The sequence below is a fragment of the Monopterus albus genome, unplaced genomic scaffold (genome assembly GCF_001952655.1).
Source record: "Monopterus albus unplaced genomic scaffold, M_albus_1.0 scaffold69.1, whole genome shotgun sequence".
Lineage (NCBI taxonomy): Eukaryota > Metazoa > Chordata > Actinopteri > Synbranchiformes > Synbranchidae > Monopterus > Monopterus albus.
In genome coordinates, this window is record NW_018127949.1 from 4,702,801 (window position 1) to 4,723,716 (window position 20,916).

Genomic DNA, 20,916 nt, shown 5'->3' on the forward strand with positions numbered 1-20,916 from the left:
TCTATGAAGCCCACGTTATTTTCTGGGCACCACCTAGACAGCCAGCGGTTGAATGACGACATGCGGCTAAACATGTCATCACTGGTCACATTGGGTAGGGGTCCAGAGAAAAGATTCCTGATCAAAGTGCAGGTGTTTACCACCACAGCGAGGAAATGGTCTCGTTTTGGAGAACAGAATGAAAATGGAGAACAGTGGGTGTGCTGCAAGCCCAGGGGGCACAGTACTGCTTTGTGCTGAGGATTGTTTCCTCTTCATTTCAGTTCTGCACACAGAATGACAGAACATGACACTGACCTAAACTGACGACTTGTGGGGGAAATTAAACAAACTGCCACATGTACTAAGCAGTAGAGTATAATGTTAATTCTTCATACTCAGGTGCATAGAAGCGATCAGAATCATTTTCTTAGGCAGTTCTTCAGACTGTCCTTTTGACCTCCTCCTTGTCGGTGACAGCAGAAATTCTTGGTGTAAAAAAATATCCTGCCTTCAGGTTCCAGGAGGCATTTTATTTCTGTTTTCTTATTGGCTAATGACATGACATGACTCCAAGCTGAAGTTCATCCACTGTTCTGATTGAACTGTACCACACCTGTATTGTAACTGGATCTTATCCTTTAATTAGATTCGTACTGTTTCTTGGTCTGCATAGAAGAAATGACCTTTTTATTTACTTATTTATTTTTTAGGGCAAAGGGCAAATGCCTATGAAACTTTCTTTCATCTCTCTTTTCCATCTTTCCTCATTCTCATCAAAACACACCTCACCATATGACGACCTCTACTCATAAACCCTCGATTTAGTTCAGTATAAATCTGTTTCTCTGTTCCCTGGTCTCTTAAAATATGGTCTCTGTTTTTTAGGGCCAATCTGAGCGACTCGTACTTCACCAACAGACAGGACCGCTACGTGCTGTTGGAGAACTGCAGGGAGGTCGCCGACTTCTTCTCCAACCTGGTGGAGGCTGTGGGAGACGTTTCCCTGCAGCTTCAGCCTGACAACTCAGTCACAATGCTCGAGGGCATGGTGCACCCATACAAAGGTAAGAAACTAAATGGCTTCACGCTCAGTTACGGTGTCATTGGCCCGGTTTTCAACAAGAGGAGCCAATGGATTTTGCTAATGGAGCTTGAAAGCTTAGACAGGCAGATAGACAATGGTCAGAGAGACGGACTGCTGTGTGCGTGTTTGTGTGTGTGAATACAGTGAGAAAGATGGAGAGAGCTCTTGTGGTTGGCTAGCTGTTCAGCCGGATGTGAAATTGACAGGATTTTCACACACAAACACACACACGCACTCGTACAGTGTGTCTGTAACTGGAGCGCAGGCTGCCAGGATGTTGGAGGAATGAATGACATCATGTCTGCAGGACTGGACAAACGTGGTAACAAACACCAGGAATAGAGTTATGATGTCACAGTGTTGCTGGAAGATGATATGTAGTGGGACCACACACACACAGAGTTATTAGAAGCAGACACTGGTGAAATCCTAATGAAATCTAATTTGTAAGGATGACAGACAACATTTGTATCTGACATTAACCAATGGGTTGTCTTGAGGTATAAAAGTAAAGGCATATTTAAGGCCAGTTCATGATTTCTGCACACCCTCGGATAAACGCGCGAATGCACACCAGGGGAATGCGTACATGGACACATTCCACACATGCACACTAGAAAACATGAAGGCGTCCTCTGACAGCAAGAAAAGCTCATTTGGTTATTGTATTTGGCTGAACAACGTAAAAACAGTGGGCGCGAATACTTGACACGAGTCGGACCAAGGGCATGGAATACATCACATACATTATAAAAAATACATATAGTTCAGTTTACCTTTAGGGCACATGCAAGTTTTGGGCTGTGTGTGGACATGTGCAGATGATTTATGATACACAGAGGCAGGAACTATGAGTCGTTCCCTGCTTTGTAGTGAGTCAGTGAGCGTTAACTGATAACAGAGGTCAAAGTGCTCCTGCTGTGCAGTTACAATAAAGTGTAAGTGGTTGCTGCATCCAAATGGTAAAAAGCATCTTCTCACTCTCCTCCACTGGTGGAAGAAGTACTCAGATGGTTTGATTAAGTAAAAGTATCTATCAGTACTACTGTGTAAAAATACTGTTACAAGTAAAGGTCCTGCATTCAAAATGCTGCTTCAATAAAAGTGCAAAAGTATTGGTATCAAAATATATTTCAGGCACTAAAAGTAAAAGTACTCATTATACAGAATGGCATATTATATTATTGGACTATAATTATTGTTAATGATGTATATCACAGGTAGAGCTAATGTTGACTACTTTATAGGTTTATAATTTGAAGTACTTTATATACTACTTGGTAGCTTGTGAATTTCCCACCAGGGATCAATAAAGTCTTATGATTTTACTGTGTTTTATTAATCTCGTTCTGTGAAGTAAAGAGTAACTAAAGTTATTAATTAAATGTAATGAGTGAAAAGTACAATATTTGACTCTAAAATGTAGTTGACATGGAAACTGGGTGCACTAGAACCAATTGGTTTTTCACACAGATCAAAGATTTCAGAGTTATTTCAGGTGTGACCTTTCGCTGCATGTCATCCTCATCTCTGGTTTTCTCTGTCCATGCTCGCTGTCAGGCACTGCTTGCTCTATACAGCCTAAAATCCCATTTCTGCACAGCTCCTTCCACAGTTGTAGCTATTTTCAGTTGGATGCAGCTAGCCAGCCATGTAGGAAGTTGACGTCTCATTCTCAGTCCTGCCTGCTAAGCTTTGATGGGTTCACGGTTTCTCCAGCCAGCACAAACGACCGTCTACACCAGACCAGTTTGAGTATCTCAACAAATCAGAGATGTGGGTGCTGCTTTGCAGGTCTGAAATCAAGCTAAGTGATGTCTAGACATGAAGATAGTTTTGTTTAGAAATGCCTGCCTCCATCCTGACACAGTGCTGGTGTATTCAGTTTCATTTGTGATGCTCATAGCACTGATAGATTAAATTTAAAAAAATCAGTGGCAGCTTCTCTTTCCAGTTATTGCTCTGGGTATTCCAGTGGCCTCACTGTGAACAGTTTTATTTCTCCAAACTGCAGAAACCACCTGGCAACAGAGCTTCTCCTTACATTACCGGTAAACTGATTACAAACTAGCTTTGAAATATGTCACTATATTTTATGTAGTCTTTGCAGTTTGGGTAAATGGATCCTTTTTAATAAAAACTGGTGGTTAAACTAATGACCACAACTATTATTGGATGTCCTGTTACAATGTTTCAAAAGCAAATCAGACATTTTCTAAAATAGCAAGTTGTACTTTGACTCCCATCGACATTCTGCTTCATTTCTGCAAGCAACTGTAGATGCTGTCTCACACACACATTTGTCTTTCTATACTTGTGAGAGCCCTCATTGACACAATTCATTCTCTAGCCCCTGACATAACATCACAATAAATGCCTCACACTCATCCTAACATGAAATTAATTCTGACTTCAACCTTAAAATCAAGCAGTCAAATTCTCTTTTGCAGCAGGATGCACTGGCTTAAAGGTCCTCACTAAGGTGGTGTAAAACTGAGTCCTCACAAAGATAGCAGTACAGCTCACTCACACATAAACTCAAAGCCCAGAGCACTGTGACCCAGAGATCAGATCCATCTCCCACTGCGCTCACTTATCTTTATCTAAGCGTATGCTCATGTTCTGTATCTCAACCAGGCAACAGGCAGGACTTCTCGGCAGAGGCGAGGAAGCGGGTCATGGAGGTTCTCTGAGGATGAGGGGATGAGCGAGGGGGAGGAGGAGGACACTTGGGTGTTCCCTCTGGTCCAGATGAAACCTCTGGGGATCCGGATGGACGAACAGGTCACACAGGTGAGGCTCTACAACTGACCTCTTCTGATTGGCTGTCGTATTTGGAGCTGAAACTGATAAAAACACACCTTTGGTAGCATAATGCTGATAATTTCCTCACAAACAAGATAAATATCGGTTGATGGAGGTTTTGAACATGTGACTAATAAGTCACTAATAAATAGTTGAGCATTTATTCAATGTTTATTAGTCATATTCTGGGAATTAGCACAATAAAACACAATACACTAATTCAGTACAACTTCACAAACCGGAGCCCTTAAAGAACCACCACATAAAGTTGAATCAACACTTTGTCTCGGGATCTATTTAACATTTTAAGTTTTATGCAGGGAGCGAAGCTGTTGTATTGACTTACTTTGCATTGGAGCTGCTTTGATTTAATGGGTGGTGATGTGGCTGTTCATCATACATTTTGTAAATTATTTAGGTTTCTTTTAAAGTGGTTTACGTGCTTTATAAGTCTCATCACTTTTTTAAATTGAGGAATAGCAGTTTTAAAATTTTACATGCTAATAGGCATTAGTTCATGTTGCCCAGCTCTACCATCAGCTGTATACGGCCGTAAAACACACTAATAACCATCTGTTTGCACAGTTAATAGCACAGCAACCAGTTCTGTTTTTCTCAGTGTCAGGAATTAGAAACATGTCTAACTTCTCCTTCGCTTTCTGTTTCTCACTGAAACTCCAGCGCCTGCTGACAGACGCTGGGCCGGACTCCACTGTGTTCCTAACATCAGGTTACTTTAACCTGACCCGGACGTACATGCGGCTGGTGCTCGGGGCAGGAGCCAGTTACCGCATCCTCACCGCCTCCCCCGAGGTCAATGGGTTCTTCGGAGCCAAGGGCGTCGCCGGAGCAATCCCTGCAGCTTACACCCACATCGCCAGACAGTTTTACAACCAGGTGTGCCAGCTGGGCCAAGAGGAGAGAGTGCACCTGCACGAGTACCACAGACCACAGTGGACCTTCCACGCCAAAGGTGGATGACATACCCGCCCTTCCCATCAGGGCTATTACCAACAGTTATATTCCTCTGTTGATTACATTTGTTTAATAATTTTGTGTATAAAATGCAGGAATCACAATATCCCAGCGGTCAAGGGAATGTCTTCATATTGCTTACTTTGTCTAACCAACAAATTTATTTTGCAATGAATCTTAAAGAGAAAAACCAGGAAGTTCTCACACTGGAGAAGTCGAACCAGGAGGATGGACTTAACCTAATAATTAATTATCAAAGAACTTGCTGATTAATTTTCTTTGCCCGACTAATTGGCCTACACTTTCATCTCGTCCTTTTAAAGCTTCTTGTGAGTCGTAATAGATAAGTGATAAAATGCAAATCATGTGACAAAAGCATCTACTATAAATTTCTCAGTACATCATCGCTATGTATAGACGGCATGTAATGAATTCATACATTGAAGAAGCAGGGGAAGAGAGGATTTGGCCGGGGAGTGGGGGTTGCTTTATAAGCAAACGCTGATTACTTTTGTCATGGGAGCTGAGGGAGCGGTTTCTGTTATCTTAAACTTGCTCAAGACAATTGAAGGAGTTTTAGATTTTAAGAGGTTCTATTGTTGTAAGTCAAATTATAACAATATACATGTAGCGTCGTCAATCTGATCCTTGATGTTTGTCACAAATGTTGTGGCAGTTTTGCTCTCCAGTCAGCGGGAACAGTCACCAGTAAGCACATCACATTTATATAAACCTTGGAACAAGTTGAGGTTGAGTCAGAGATTTAAAACCAGGCAAAGCTAAATTAAATCCAGGTGTTTCAACCTGGATTTTGTTGTGTGTGTTATTGAGTCAAACCTGTTGTTACCAAAAAGAAGACATTTTTGTGGTTAGCAATGAAAACCTCTCCTGTATATTTGGTACCAGGTAAATACTAATTTAAACCCACGAGTTTTCCCAGATTTTAAACTTTGTAGAGTGACAGGCTGCTTAAATTACTAATGATTGATAGTAAGTGTTTTGTGGGGAGAATAAGAATCTCTTGTGAGTTTCCAGAAATTTGCTCACAAACAATTCTATCCTCCTCTATTAGACTTTAACTTTCTGTGGACTCATCTCCCACATCAACATGTACAAAATGTTACAGTGTAAGCCAGGGCTCAGCATCCAAATCGGTTTAGTTTGGCTCAGCGAAGATGATAAATCACACTCACAGTTCTTCTCCTGTTCTGCTGTTCTTCTTGTGGTCATAGTGGTATGTAGCGTGAGAGAAGAGGGCTTGTGCAGTCATTCTGTTATAGCCTCAGGACAAGGATGTACACTCACTCTCCCTCATACTTTGGGGTTTTGGATCGACGCTGGGGATTTCTGCATGTGCTTCCTTTTAGTTGTGGTATGAGCCGACAGAAATCCCTGCTGGATGAGGCTCTCTGAAGCATTACCTCCTCAGTGGCTCACTCCACTTTTCCTCTCCTACAGGTTTGTGGTATTACCTCCAGGGACAGGATCAGCCTTGTCTCACTCTAATTGGCTCCCCTAATTTTGGTTACCGGTCGGTTCACCGTGACCTGGAGGCCCAAATTGCCATAGTAACGGAGAACAAGGAGCTGCAGAGCCAGCTACAGGAGGTGCGCCCTTTTTTTTCCCCCCACTCTAACCACCGTCACAAATGATGATGAATGACTGAGTAACTCTGTACTGAATGCACACCTGAGTTAAACTCTGTGCCTCTCAGGAGAAGGAGATGTTGTACCAGCGCTCCACTGAGGTGTCCAGCTCCACGTTTGAGCGGCCAGACCGCCACGTCAAGCTGTGGGTGAAGCTAGTCACTCCCCTCATTAAGAATTTCTTCTGAGACGCCATCAGGTGCAAACACACAGACATGTACATGCTCACTTAACATAAAATAAACTCATCTGTTCATTCTTTTAGGATTGTTCTAGTTCATGAAAACATTTCAATATGTAGTGCAAGAAATGTGAGTAGTCGGACTAGGTTTTAAAACTGCACTTATCAATATTTTGATCACATGACTGTGATCCTGTAAAATAGTCACTCAACAAAACCCAGCCAGATTGATTTAATCATCCGACTCTGCATTTCCTCAGAGCTGTGAGCAGCATTTAAACGATAGTTTGGGTTTTACAGCCACAGCTTGACTGCTATGTTTCAATCTCACTAGTTTTATTGTTTCCAGCAACAACAGCAGTCCTCAAAAAAAAAAAAAAAAGAAAATGCTGTACAGTACCAGCTCAGCACCAAACAGCAGACAGACACAGTTCATGACTAGCTAGCGAACGTAGTGGAGCATTTAGCAGCTCAACAGTCAAATATTTAGGTGTACTCACTTTAGATGAGCAACTCTGAGTATGTTCACGCAGAGTTAAGTGTGTGTGATGAATGGAAATAAATCCATATCTGATAGTGCAGTTCACAACTGCAAATAGTAGAGCCTCCGTTTTAATCCAGTGGAGCTGTAAATATTGTGTGACTGTTAAATTTATCTTTAAAAAGAAAAAAGCAGCGGTGAAAGAGCCTGATTTGGAAAAGAGTTGGCAAGTTCACACTTAAATTTTGCTTAGTATAATCCACTCATTCATCATTTAAGAAACTTAATGGCCAATAAAGCTACAGACTCTGTGTTGCATGGATTTTTATTATATTTATTCAGCTGTAGCCTAATGGGGACAAAGAGCTTCTGGCAGCAGAAGATGACATCAGACAGATAAAACCTGGAGTCCGACCCAGTAACAGTCCACTGATTCTGATGAAGTATGGTTAAAAAAAAAAATGAAAATTTTTGTCATCTGTTTTGCATTTAGAAATCCTGCTAAACTGGATTTAATGACGCTGTTTCAACAAGTAGTAAATCTAAAGTGGAATGTTGTCTCTAAGCAGCCTCTGTTCAAAAGCCTGCTATTAAACTACATTTAGTGCAGTGTCAAAATGTTAAAACAGCCACACTGTGATCATCCTTAATCAGAAATATTCACATAATCTAAACTATAAAGACTGTATGTTCATCAGTGTGGCCAATCACAACATGAGCAATGATTATCAATGTCTTATGTTGATCTATTTATTTATTTATTTATTTGTAGTGATCACAATAATGTAGGTTAATGTGTCAGTGCGAGGAGGTGATTGACAGCCTGTCCACATCATCATGTTATAAACAGACAAGTGTTTAGACTTGTTTCTGAGCTGAGAATGAGCCCAGCATGTGTCGCTTCATTCAGCTAGCTGATAGTTTCTCCTCTAAAATAGCCACCTATGTTATGAGAGAACATGTGTAAGATAGAGCATTATTGTAAACAGTTTAGACAATGCAGATACGTGTTTAACTGGCTCTTAAAGTTAAAATGACAAAAATTAAACTAAACATAGGCCTAAGTTTTAATACGTCTCTCTTTATTTATCTATCATTTTCCTTTTTCTACCCAGATTTTGTCTAATTTTTGCCTAGTCGACAAAATAGTCCTGAACATACTGTACAAAAACAAACAAACACACACACACACACACACACACACAGTACAACAGGCTGTGGCTTCTTAGAAATGTCTGTAGTCATTGTGGTGAGTCCCGAATCGCAAGTCCCGTCCTCGTCTTCCCAGCAGCCTAAATCACCAGAGCAGGGACAGTGTGTCGGCTGATTCACTCCCGTCAAGAAGTGAGTCAGCGTGGAGTTATGGTGATGGTGTGTCAGTGTGGTCGGTGTTACTGAGAGTCCTGTCAGGACTTGAAGAGGTGAAGTCAAAAGGGTTTATTGACCCTCAGAGTTGAGGCAGATTGTGCTCTCTGGTGAAGTTTATGGTGAAGAGTCTTTTTGATGGTTTATGTCAAAATAGATGATTGTTAAAGTGGGGGGGTTGGGGGTTCTCAGAACAGGAAGCGTCACACTGGATCATGACGGTAAGTGGGTGGTGTCTTGTCACTACCTGGACGGAGTTGAGGCAAAAAACTGTTGAGTGATCTGCTGCCAGAAGGAAACGTCTGCAAATAGATCACCCTTCAGTGCATGAGTGTTATGCACAACGTGCTCTCTCAGACAATGATGTGAGCAGGAGCACATTCAGGCCTGTTGGAAAACATTGACAAGACTTGTACTTCCAGCATGTTGACGCAAACACACAAGGGCTGGCCTGTAAGAGACCTCGGTGGCCTCAAGCTACAAGTCATGCTGAGCTATTTAAATATTTAGTTAACAACAGAAAAGGCTCTTTAGTGTCAGTGATACAAAGATTGTGAGCTGGAATCACATCCAGCTGTGAAATCTGATTATAATCTCCAGTAAATGATACTCCTGTTTACAAAGTACAGGTGGTTCTAGGACAGTTTATTCTTGAATATTGTTTAGTTTATATTCAATTTAACAGGGTCTTATAGTGAACGAGTTTTATATACAGTAGCTACTGTTTCCGAAAGCACGGTTTAAATCGTTTTGGCTGAAAGATGCCATATCAGGAGAAGCTGTGAGAACTCTTCAAACGTTCGTCACCTGATCATTTACAGTGCAGATATAAAGGTGCAGTGTGTGAGATTTAATGACCTCTAGTGGTGAGGTTGCACATTGAAAGAACATCATCATGTTCCAATATCCCTCACAGCCGTTTCAGAGAGATTACCGTAAATGTAGGACAAATTGCACACTCGGAAAAAGTGTGGCTGACTGGACCAAGGAAAAGCTAATGGCGGCTCACTGTAATTTTCAAGAAGGCTGAATACACACACACATTAAGATGCGCAGTAACACAATTTTATTCGTTAGGTTAAGGTTTTTTTTTAGTGAACTTTACATACTGTTGGAGCCTCTCCAAACTCTTCACTGTCCTGTTGAACATAGTGTTCCAGGGCTCAGCTGGGTTAAAATCTAGCTGGTATCCACACAGCACCATGAGGAGCTGATGTGGTTGTGATGGATCTGACTGATCTCTAGTGGTGACACTGTGATTACCCACTGTGCTTTAGTACATTAAACCATCTCCAGTGTGTGACTCTGACAGTAGATTAGCTTGAGTCTTTAAACTGTGGTGGAAGAAGTACTCAGACTTAAGTAAAAGTCCTGCAGTCTTGTTTTATTCATTTGATTTTCAGTTATCAAACACATGCAGTGAATTAAAAGTATGCTCTTTGCCTCTAGCAAAGTTGAAATATGTAATAGCAGAAAATGAAAATACTTAAGTACAGTACTTGAGTAAATGTAGTAAGTTACTTTCCATCACTGCTTAGCTCTCTCATGTGACCTCCACGCTGGGGATCACTGCTCTGCCAGGATCGATTCCGAAGGACAAATCTTACATGTAGGCTTATGATGTTGGTTTGTTTAGAGGCTCACTAGACCCAGTAGTGACACGCTGACTCATACCAGGCATCGATAAAAGCTCGACAGAATAATGAACATTTTCCCTTTGTGTCTGTGTGTTTTCATATTGAGCAGGAGACAAGTGGCTTCGGTTTCCTTCGGCCATTAGGTTGAAGGTCTCAGCGGGGACGGTCGGACATACTCGAGCGTCACCTGGGCATCACTTCTTCATCTTCTCCTTGGCTGTAACCCTCATCAGTGACTCATGATCATAGGAATAGATGTATGTGATGAACTCTGTAGGTAAATCCTCTTGTTTTTTTTTTAAAGCTCCAGACCTGGTGGTTTATCTGCACATCTGTTAGATCCTTTAGCTGACATCACCACACTGTGGATTTTTGGAGTATTACTGGAGTATTACTACCTACAAGCATTTCAAACTAACTACCGTACATGTACAGGTACATGTTGCATGTATGAGAAAGCAATAGAGACCTTATCAGGGAGAGTATCCCTGATGTAATGAAGGCTGTGAAGGTGTGGTAAAGCATTAACAATCCATTGAGCCTTAATAATGGTTTTTAAATGCTTTTACAGTGTGTTTACAGCTCTGCCTACAGCACTAATCGGAGCTAATTGTACAGTGTCTGCGTGTCATCTTTAAAGACAAAAAAAATTAAAGGACTGTGGTGAGTTTTTCAAATGACTAAACATTTGTTTGGTGCAGTTAGCCTCTGAGTTGTAGCATCATACAGGTCAGCATTTACTCTAGCGATCTTTTTACCATCATTCAGCGCACTGTTTTGGTTTTCTGGTCCTGCTTTACTATTTGGTTTAGTCCTACAGGGCTCAGTTCACTGTTCTTATTGAAAAAGCTCTAAAAACCAAAACTCCAATGTTGCTCTGTATCTGCTGGATGAGTAGATCTGCACCCGATGGCTGACGAGGTCACCATATCAACTTGCAACGTGATGTGTGTTCAGTTTGTTTACAGTGCCTCCAAGTAAGCAAAAAATTATTGCAGGTTCAAAGCTAAAGTAAGTTGTGAACACAGCATCAGCATATCACCTTTCAAGCTGAGCTTGTTAGCTAACAACAGATCCAGCAGCGATGCAGCAACATTTTCATTTGGAGTTGTTCATTATTTTAGCTCCGAACCAAAACGAACTCGCTGTAAAGCCAAACAGAGCTGCAGGTTCAGGTGACAAATCTCTGATGAGTGACACTGTTTCCAGACAAATGAAAAATATGAAGTGGTTTACAGAGTTTTAATGAGACAAAACTGAAAACAAATTACAAGAAATTTGGATAAATAAATATTTAGATATTTATGCATTGCTTTCATTTCCATTCATAGTGCTCTGACAAAACACAGCAGTAACAAAACAGGATTCAAGATAGAAAAAGTTTATGGCAACACATTAAACAGGAACTGTTACAATATAGGTTTAATCCTCCTCTGGAAACAGACCTTGACTGGAGAATGGAAAATGGAGACTGGCTGTAAACTAAAAAAAAAACAACTTTAGAAATGTATCTCAATCACATTATTTTTAATCCTGTCATTTTCCAGCATATTAACGCAATTGCACTGTTTCCTCGCCACCATTATTTGTGTTTCACACTTTAATTCTGACTGAAAACACTTCCTGATCTTTTCCTCATGTTCTCCTCAGTGAGATATTTGAGTAGCTGAGGCCCAGTGTACAAACAGTCTGTGTGACACATTTCAACAACTACAGGGGACAGTGTGGTCACAGCACAAGGAAGATGTTTGAAGATGACGTCTGTGCATGTCTCATTCCAGCTATAGATAGGAAAGTCAAACATGTGCAGAAGATGCAGTGGTTCAAAATGTTCCCAAGAAAGAGCCTTTGTAGAAATTGAATCCTCTGCTCTGGGTCCCTGTCTCGTTGCAGCAGGAGTATCAGGTCCGCCTCCAGTCTACAGCTCTGATAGGTCAAACACGCTTGTTCTTTCAATGTTTAATCTTCCACAGTTCTACAGCTCCTTCACAGACGAGACTTTCTTTTTCCGAGCAGCCAGCATCTCGTAGAATGGGTCTTTGCTGATGGCAGCTCTGCAGGTGGAAGATGGAGAAGGATCAGGCATGACTGCTAGGAAATCACCACCATACTGATCATCTGCAGAAAGACGGCGCTCGGTGTGACTCACTTGATGCTGTTGATCCATTCGTCCTTCTCCTCTGTGGTCGGGGCGGAGATTCTGTAAAAAGTGTGATTTCCCTCGACGACGCGGCCGTCTGCCTCCGTCTTACAGGCCTTGATCACCTGGTCTTTTTGGTCAGGGATGAAGAGCTCGAAGCAGTTCTGGGAAAAGGCAGAACAAACAAGATGAGTCATGACGTTTATGTGAAGAGGAAACATCTGAAATCAGGTTGGAGGGATATTTTTAAAAAATCATCCACGAACAAAGTCTTCAGTCCTTTGTGGTGTTAATGCTTTTTTTTTTTTTTTGTTGTTGTGTATCTGTTAAGAATGGACATGTTTGAAAGATCGCAACAAAAGAGTTTCCACTGAAACAACTAATGGAGCTGCAACAGGTACAGGATACATCTGTGCTTCATGAGAGGCCAACTCAGTTGTCATTTTATTAGGTGCACCAAGCAACAGACCTGCAATAAATCCTCCCTTCATGAAGCTGATCACGCTCAGCCTGTGTTGACCGAACTTTATGGCCATTTACGAGGCTGTCGTCTGTTCCACACAGTACAGTTCAACGGCAGCACAAACTACAGCCTCCATAAATGTTCATACAGTTGAATCGACACCTCTCAAACTGTTTATTAAAACTGCATTAGGTTTAGCTTAGCTAATGATAAACTGGAAATTGAGTATATTTTAAAATGCATAGTTGCTTGACTTTCTTGATTTCTTTCCCCTCCCAGGTCAGCATTTAACTTTGTTTCTGGATATTTCTGAACTGCCTTCCACATCCAGAACCTTCTTTTTTAAGAGTAGTCTTGGATATATTTATGAAAATCTATTTCCTGGCATGAGACTAGGCAAAAGACCCCTCAGGAAGGTCAACTGCAACAAAATGTGGCCAAAAGAGAAGCAAGGTTCACCGGTTTCCTGGAGTCTTCAACTTCTCTGATGCTCAGGTTTTCCAGTGGAATAATTCCTCTGGGTTCCTTGTCCTTGTAAAACACAGCAGAGAGAGAAGAAATTATGAAATGAGCTCCAAGTATAACCTCTTAAGCCTTCAATTATGAAGATATTTCTGTTGTTACTTTGCCATGCAATCTAAACATGAATTGCTTACAGTGGTGTATTCGAAGTAGTAGAGGCAGTTATCTGTGAGAATAAACCAGCGTCTCTTCCAGGTCTTCACTCGTCCACCTGAGGGGAGAAAATAGATGAGCTGCGACTTCAGTGAAGGTAAATTTAAAAAAAAAAAAGCTTTGGTTGTTAGAGCTGGAGCAGAAAACTGGACTTCATATGACGACGGCGCCGCTGATGAATCAGAGCAGCAGGTAAAACAAAGATTGCAAAAGCTGAGGTCAGTGGCCATTTCGAGGAGTCCGGCTGTTAGAAGCACATGTGAAAGAGCATTAATGGCTTTTTCACATCAAGCACAGGGTGAAATTAAAATAATCCGTCTTTTCTAGAACTGTGACACAAAGGTAAATGCAGAGGAGGGAGCAGCTCAGAAGCAAAGCAGTGCATTGAAGCTGGGGAGTTAAAGGGTACGTACCTCCTGGAGTCAAAGCCCATGAAACACAAAACAAACGAGAAGAATATTAAGAGTATTGCACAAACTGGAGCAGTTCAGTCATGGTGGTGGTGCTAAAGGTGCTGCCACAGGTTCAGTCCACCAGAGGGCCTTCAGTTTAAACTGACACCACAACATACCGAGTTTCAGTAGCCACCCTTCTCTGTCAGGGTTGAAGAAGGTGTGTGTGAGGTCGTTCCCATCATCCTCTGGGATCTTAAAGGGCTCGTTCTTGATGCTGTCGTACAGGTTCTACAAAGAGGAGAGGATTTAAAAGATGGATTACTGAGGTGGCATTAGGCAGGAGAACGTTATTATCCCTAGCATTTGTTTTAGCTGTGTCTGGTTAAGACTTTGTGCTGCACTGGGACAAAGAATCAGATAAATGTCAAGTAAATATTAAGTCAGCAGATTTGTTGGATTAGACCTAGTGAATTTGCAGTAAGTGTGGCTGACGGTGTCTCAGAGAAAGTCATCTTTACTACAGTGAAAACGATGGTTGTGCAGTCAGAGGCATTGACTGTTTATGTAGAACCGTTTGTCACCGAACTGCAAAACAGCCTTTAAGACAAGAATCGGCAACATCTGGCAGATCAAGTTTCACTAATCCCAGTATAGTGTTGTTCAAAGATTTACACTATACTGACTTAAAACGGTCCTCACATAGCTGAGGATGCAGTGAAAGTTTTTTTTTTTGTCTTCAATTGCTTCTTCTGTACACTGGTCAGAAGATGACTTTGTAGCATGATTTTAATGTAAATGATAGGGGACAAAGTTTATCTAAAGCTGATATGAAGCTTCATCACTGAGTTGTTTTGTTTTTTTGTACAACGGTACCGTCTGTTTCCCCAGACAGCATTACCCTGTTGAGCTGTAGTGGTGGAGCAGTGAAAAAGAACTAATTCATTGATTCAAAAAAAATTTTTTTCCCCCAACTCAGGCTGATTAAACCTCATATTAGCTTCAGCTGAACTGTGCAATGCATTGTTTTTAACCTTCCCATCACTTACATTGGAATCATGTTAAGAAGAGATGCCATGAGAGGATTGTTATGACTTGACAGACAAAAAAAAAAAACCAAAAACAAAAAAACCTTTCCTTTAACCCGGACTAGACCGGCTGGGATCTGGGTCTGAATGTGTGTATTTGTGATCTGGTTTGGGACAGCCCTCTCTGACCCAGTAACAGTTACATTTTCCACTGTGTTTTATGGCTGTTTTTCTTTCTGTCCACTTTGTTACTCTCCATTTGTAAGTAGTGATGGCCGATGAGACTTTGTTGAAGCTTCGACACAGTGTTCACACAAATGGTTCATTACTGAGGCTTCAATGACACAGTGCTCGAGTAGGACATCTAGTGGTCAAGAAACTGAAGTGCAGTCAAGACGTGTCGCTTATTGGTTCATGGATTGTTCGGGATTTGATTCACCATGCACATTCCTGTTCGACTACACTACATGGTTGTATAGTTTCAAGCTGACACAATAAAATATAAAATAAACATGGACACATGTTGAAGACCATGTTTCTTATGTGGCACATCTGATTGTAACCCTATATGCTCCTCACTTATATTTTGTGTTATGAAAACATTTAAATGGTGCTGCTACATTCATGAGATGTGCTCTACAGATTCAGACAGATGTCATTTTCACATGGGACTGGTGGAAATACAGATTAGAGTATGGACTTCAGGAAAAGTTTGTTTTGGGGTTCATTGGTAAAGAGGTTCATGGGTATGTGGGTAAAGAGGGTGTGTTTGTGTAACTGAGTTTTTATTGAGGAATAACAGTATATCCATGGAAACTCATGTTGTGATTATGTTTTCAGACATAAGTAGTTTCTCCTTTTACAGACTATTTCCCCAGCCTTGGAAAAAACCTGTTCACATGGCACAGATGAGGCTGGGGTACACAGGAAATGCTTGGATAATTCATAGAGGTTTGGGTAACTATATATGCAATATATTTAACATTATTTAGGACTATGTAACTATAGCTAGTGTTATCTATGTAACTATTTCTCTCTAACTTACTATCTAGCTATCTATTGATCTCTCTACAATGATTCTCCACTAAATACACAATCTGCTACAACACTACAAACTCTCAAAGCAACTAATGTAACAGCAACAAACCAACCTACTCTGCAAAGACAAATTCAAATGAACGCCACTAAATAGGGATATCCTGTCTCTGAACACACTCGATCCAAAGTGATTCACATGACGTCCGACGAATCCAACTGCTTCAGACGTCACGTGACCGAAACAGGTCTCAACACAGTGGTTCGAGACAATTGCTTTGAGCTACGGCGCATGTGTCGGAGCCTCGGGTGTCATAGGCCCATCACTATTTGTAAGTCTCTCAGTCAGATGTGATTTGTGCAGTAAATTAAAAGAGTCAGAACCAGAGTTTTAGGAGCAGAAACTTGTCTCACCCTGAGCAGCTCCTCCGGCAGGTCTCCACCATCATTGATGCCTCTGTTCATGGCTGTGAACCTCTGAACTGAGGGCTTGTCCTTCACGTTAGGATTGTGTAGACTGGTGTTCAACATGATCACGGCAAATGACAACACGTAACAGGTATCTGTAAAACACACAAACGTGGATATATACATTTTTTTAGCATCTGACAATTATGTTTCCCAGTGCTTTTAGCTCATTTCAACTGTAAAATTAATCTTCTTCACTAATTATTTTTGACATGAAAAGCAAGTCTTGGTGAAAATCTGACGCTGGCAGAGTCAGTGACAGCTAGAGCAAGACTTCTCTTTTAAACAGGCTTCCTATTAATGATGGTACCGCCTTTTCCAACATGTCATGTTTTAATATTGTATATTAATCCATACTTTTGTATTATTTTTAACTGTCTGGTTTTATTGACCCCACTGCAATACTGAAATGTTTAATCCTGGTTTGTAACTTTCTTTTGAAACATGCTGTGAAAGGTTTATCATTACTGTATTTCCTCCATGAGAGCAGGTGGGGTTTGCCAAGACACATATGTGCAACAATTATGAATTAAAATATGACAGGAGAAAATTGTCTGTACTTTTTTCAAACACTACATTCAGTATGTTAAAAGGATATTTTAGGAAGAGTAAGCATTTGCCATTGACTACTGAAAAAGTATTTTTACTTTTTGTAATACAAAGTACCCAAAAAGAGAAACTGACTGTAAACATGTTTTTAGCTGCTACGTCACCTCACCTTTCCTGTCCCCCTTCCTCCACACATACTCTTGTACCTGTGCTCTGAAACACGCCGGGGTTACAGTGGCAGTATCTCTGGGCGAATGCCTCCATCATGCGGTCAATCTTCTGAGCCTCGCCAGGCAGCCTGAAGCTCCACAGGAACTGCCTGAGAGCCTGAACAAGGTTCAGGTCCATGAACTCATGTAACTCCAGGAAGGCATGCAGAACTTTAATGTTGAAGTCGTCTCTGCACGACACAAGAGGAAAAAAATAAAATCCCATGAGCATGATCACACAGGGAGAGTAAAGGGAATGACAACAGCATCAAGGAATGATTTCTGCTCTGTTTAGCTCACTAAGTTGGCAGCTGAAGGAGTTGGACGAGACGTGATGAATCCAGTAAAACCAGATTCATGGATGATTTACTAAACATTTTAAGCTCATAGATACCGTATACTGTAGTGTACTGATGTCCTTTCACATGTACAGCTCTGTCCAATATTAGAAAATACCAGGCTTATACTTTTCTTCTAATGAGGCAAAGACCTTTCACACAAGGTTTTTGACATGTAACAGCAGGAAATCACAGATGTGCTAATAAAATTAATAACACCTGAATTCCATGGACTGCTTCAGTTTCAGAGTTTGGGTATTGTGCGTACTGGCTCACTGTCATGACTTACTAGACACCAACAGAAGTGAGCTTTTTCCTGCTTTGACAAGTCAAAATATCGGCTGTGAAGAGGGACTGTTGGTTGGAAGGAATCATCACTTACCTCTCCCCCAGGTAGTCGCCAATGGCCGTCTTATTAAGCCCCTCTCCCTTGTAGAGAAACTGGGCGATGCTATCACTGGTATTTTTCAGCAGGGAGCTGTCAATCAACAAACTGATCCCCTGTGGGAGAAAATCAGAAAAAAAAAATCTAAAGATCAGAGCAGTTAAATAAGTCTTTGTCTGGTGAGTTGCAAACACCAAGTGATCACGTGCATCATTTGTTAGTTTGATTAAAAAGAAAACAACAACAAAGCAAGGAAAAGTCAGTTTCCCCACAGTCTTAATGTAAACCTGCAGCTGCAACCACGTGCGTCTACATGCACACTCGAGTACTGGTTATTCAGGATGTTTGCAGAGACCACAAGAAATCTGGTTATTCATATACTAATGATCCCAACCATATCCAGGGTCTGTGTGCAGTCATGCCACCGTTGCTCACCATCGCTGCCACTATACCAGCTGTTCACATCCCACAGTATTGTGGTTACTATCAAAGTACTCCAGGGAGCATATCCAGGTTTCTGAACTCAGGATAAGATGTTTACATACCAAGAAGGACACCAGTGCACTTTTTAAAGAAATACCTAATTCTCTGGTTGCAGTTTTTTTTTTGCTTCACTATTTTTGGCATTGGCTGGACAAAAGATGTGTGAAGACCTCACCTTGGACTCTGGGAAACTGATATTTTCCCATTGTTTTCTGTTGATGTAGAGACTATACAACAAATCCATTAATTGAGAAAATAAGCAGCATTTTACCTGATCCTGAAAATATTACCTGTCTGTTAGGAAGCTGAAGAGCTGGATGTAAATGTATTCTCACCTTTTTGGGGTCCATGTTGAACTTCTTTCGGCCCATGGCCATCTGTTTATTCCTTTGCATGCTTGTCCTAAAACCAGATTTACATCATCACCAGTCCTGCTAGTGCTTAAAGCATGAGTTGAAAATCTTTGTGGACATTCATTTTTAACCTCAGCTGAAGCTTTTGATATGGTTGAAAGCTCTGAGGATTATATTTACTGAATCACTTTGGGTTTTGACCTGTTGGCTCCGGGAAATGTGAGGGTGTTTTTCCTCCATTTCCTGTCATTTTATAGACTAAACAATTATCGGACAAAATATTCTACAGATGAATAGATAATGTAAACCATCTGTAGTTGCCGCAAAATCCCACAAGGTTTGTTTTGAGTTTCAGGCTGATCTTTCTGGTCATTTTTCTGGTTTCCCTGACTAGAACAAAGGATTAGTGGACTGTAGCCACCTACACACAGGCACAGAAGTGGTTGTTGAGAGATACTTTACCGCTCTTCAGTCAGGCCCAGGCTGTCTATCTCAATGGTCACTTCTGCTATCTCATCCTTCAATCTCTGAGAGCACACAGGGGCAGAGAAGACAAAGATGGAGAGAGAGGGAATATAAAGGTTGATTATTTTATTTGGCTGAAAGGAAACAAGCACAGACATACTGTATACATGTGACATCTGACCCTTTACATTAACCACTAGAGGCTCTTTAAACCCACCAGCTGCACAGCGCACTACACACGGTTGTCTATTCCATCTTCCTCCCTGAGAGCGCTGAGTCTTAACCACTAGCCTACCAGGGACGGCTATGAGACACGACCCAGTAAAACCCCTAAAAAGTTCAGACATGATTCCCTCTTTGTCCGACCCTCTCTTCCTCTCTATTGGACTTGTGTGGAACAGCCGCCCTCTGCAGAAAATCCTCTCTGGGAGCTGTAGCACCTGTTCTGGGGTGAGAACCGACCACCCTTCCCCTGTGCTGACTCAGATTTCTCAGCCCACCCCCCATCACCCTCCCCATTGTGGTGGGAAGAAGGGAGTATGCAGGATACAAGACTTTAACAAGGTTAGTGGAGCTGCTCCGAGGCAGACGTTATAGGAGGAGCGACGGACTGAGCCAAGCAGAAAAGATAATGGAGGACAATTATCGAAACAAACAGTGTCTCGGGTCATCTACATCTCTCAGTAAGTATGTGTTGACAATCGGGCTACACCACCCTCGCCTGAGGTTAAAAAAAAAAAAATTGTTGTATGAATCCCTCTATATGCATTTCCATGGTTACCTCTCCTTATAAATGTCCTCTGTCTCCATCTCCATTACTGGAACACTTCATGCCTCACTACCCATCAACCCCCAGGGCAAAACAGGGCGAGGAGAGGAGAGAAATGCCAAATGAGAGTCAACCTTGTTAACAAACTCGATCAACCTACACAGTGTCACTGACCCGTGTGGGTGTGTCACTTTCCGGGGACTATGGGGTTTGGAAGAGTTTCACTGAACCAGTCCTGCTCTTGTTCAAGTCCCTTAACGAATCCTTGAATATTCTGAGTATATATTTGGTGTGGAATAAAGACCTCTTAGTTTGTAAAAATGTAATGTTTTTCAGAGCTGTCTTCATCTCTTTAGAGACAGATAAACTGCTAGCATTTTTTTATATAGCTGCTGTCACGAGGGACAAAATGATCAGGCCGTTTACTCATTAGAAGTGTCTCAATGACTGTTTCACAAAAACAAAATGGGCTGTAACTGACACCAGTTGACTACTTGGCCCCAAACTCTGTTCAGACTGGTTCACATGGATGTGATGCCACAAGTGGAGTCGCAGTGCTCTCTAGTGGACAATAAAATCTTTATTTACATTAATTTCATGTTATTTATCGGCAGCCATAAATGGCTCTACCAATTTATCTGCAGTTTGCTTAACATGATTGGTTTCTTTGGTCTGTCGATGTATTGGCCGTTTTTTGACTGTGACTGTGACTTACTTGTATGTCCTGCAGTAGCTCTTGTTTTCTGCGGCGGATGCTCTCCAGCTCCTGTCTCTCTTCTGGACTGAGGTCATCAGGCACTGAGGAAAAAGAAGTACATATAGTAGTCAAATACAAAGATCGGATATTCTGTCTTAGTAGAGAGTAGACATACTGTATAAACAGACACACACACATACAAAGGAAGAAGAGAGACCTGAGAGTCTCACTGCTCTGGGTCACTTTGGCAACATGATCCATCAAATCTCTCTCTCTCTCTCTCTCTCTCTCTCTCTCTCTCTCTCTCTCTC

At 41.4% G+C, this 20,916-nt stretch overlaps 2 protein-coding genes across 4 annotated transcripts in view; one reads left to right on the forward strand and one right to left on the reverse strand.

Moving 5' to 3' along the window:
• Window positions 1-11,650, forward strand: part of pgs1 (phosphatidylglycerophosphate synthase 1) — a 25,236-nt gene extending 13,586 nt beyond the window's left edge. Inside the window, 7 exon segments of the mRNA XM_020605219.1 lie at window positions 868-1,046; window positions 3,704-3,752; window positions 3,754-3,859; window positions 4,553-4,844; window positions 6,305-6,453; window positions 6,561-6,691; window positions 10,266-11,650. Coding sequence (XP_020460875.1) covers window positions 868-1,046; window positions 3,704-3,752; window positions 3,754-3,859; window positions 4,553-4,844; window positions 6,305-6,453; window positions 6,561-6,680 — 895 coding nt within the window. The 3' untranslated portion in view covers window positions 6,681-6,691; window positions 10,266-11,650.
• Window positions 11,385-20,916, reverse strand: part of cyth1b (cytohesin 1b) — a 13,091-nt gene continuing 3,559 nt past the window's right edge. For 2 of the 3 annotated variants that reach the window (XM_020605221.1, XM_020605223.1), the window contains 11 exons: window positions 20,624-20,706; window positions 19,137-19,201; window positions 18,657-18,723; window positions 17,836-17,954; window positions 17,113-17,306; window positions 16,304-16,452; window positions 14,005-14,117; window positions 13,416-13,494; window positions 13,219-13,290; window positions 12,306-12,460; window positions 11,385-12,210 (listed from right to left, as the gene is read on the reverse strand). In XM_020605221.1, coding sequence (XP_020460877.1) covers window positions 12,132-12,210; window positions 12,306-12,460; window positions 13,219-13,290; window positions 13,416-13,494; window positions 14,005-14,117; window positions 16,304-16,452; window positions 17,113-17,306; window positions 17,836-17,954; window positions 18,657-18,723; window positions 19,137-19,201; window positions 20,624-20,706 — 1,175 coding nt within the window. In that variant the 3' untranslated portion in view covers window positions 11,385-12,131. The remainder of the gene's footprint in view (window positions 12,211-12,305; window positions 12,461-13,218; window positions 13,291-13,415; window positions 13,495-14,004; window positions 14,118-16,303; window positions 16,453-17,112; window positions 17,307-17,835; window positions 17,955-18,656; window positions 18,724-19,136; window positions 19,202-20,623; window positions 20,707-20,916) is intronic. The other variant, XM_020605222.1, reaches the window with a different exon arrangement.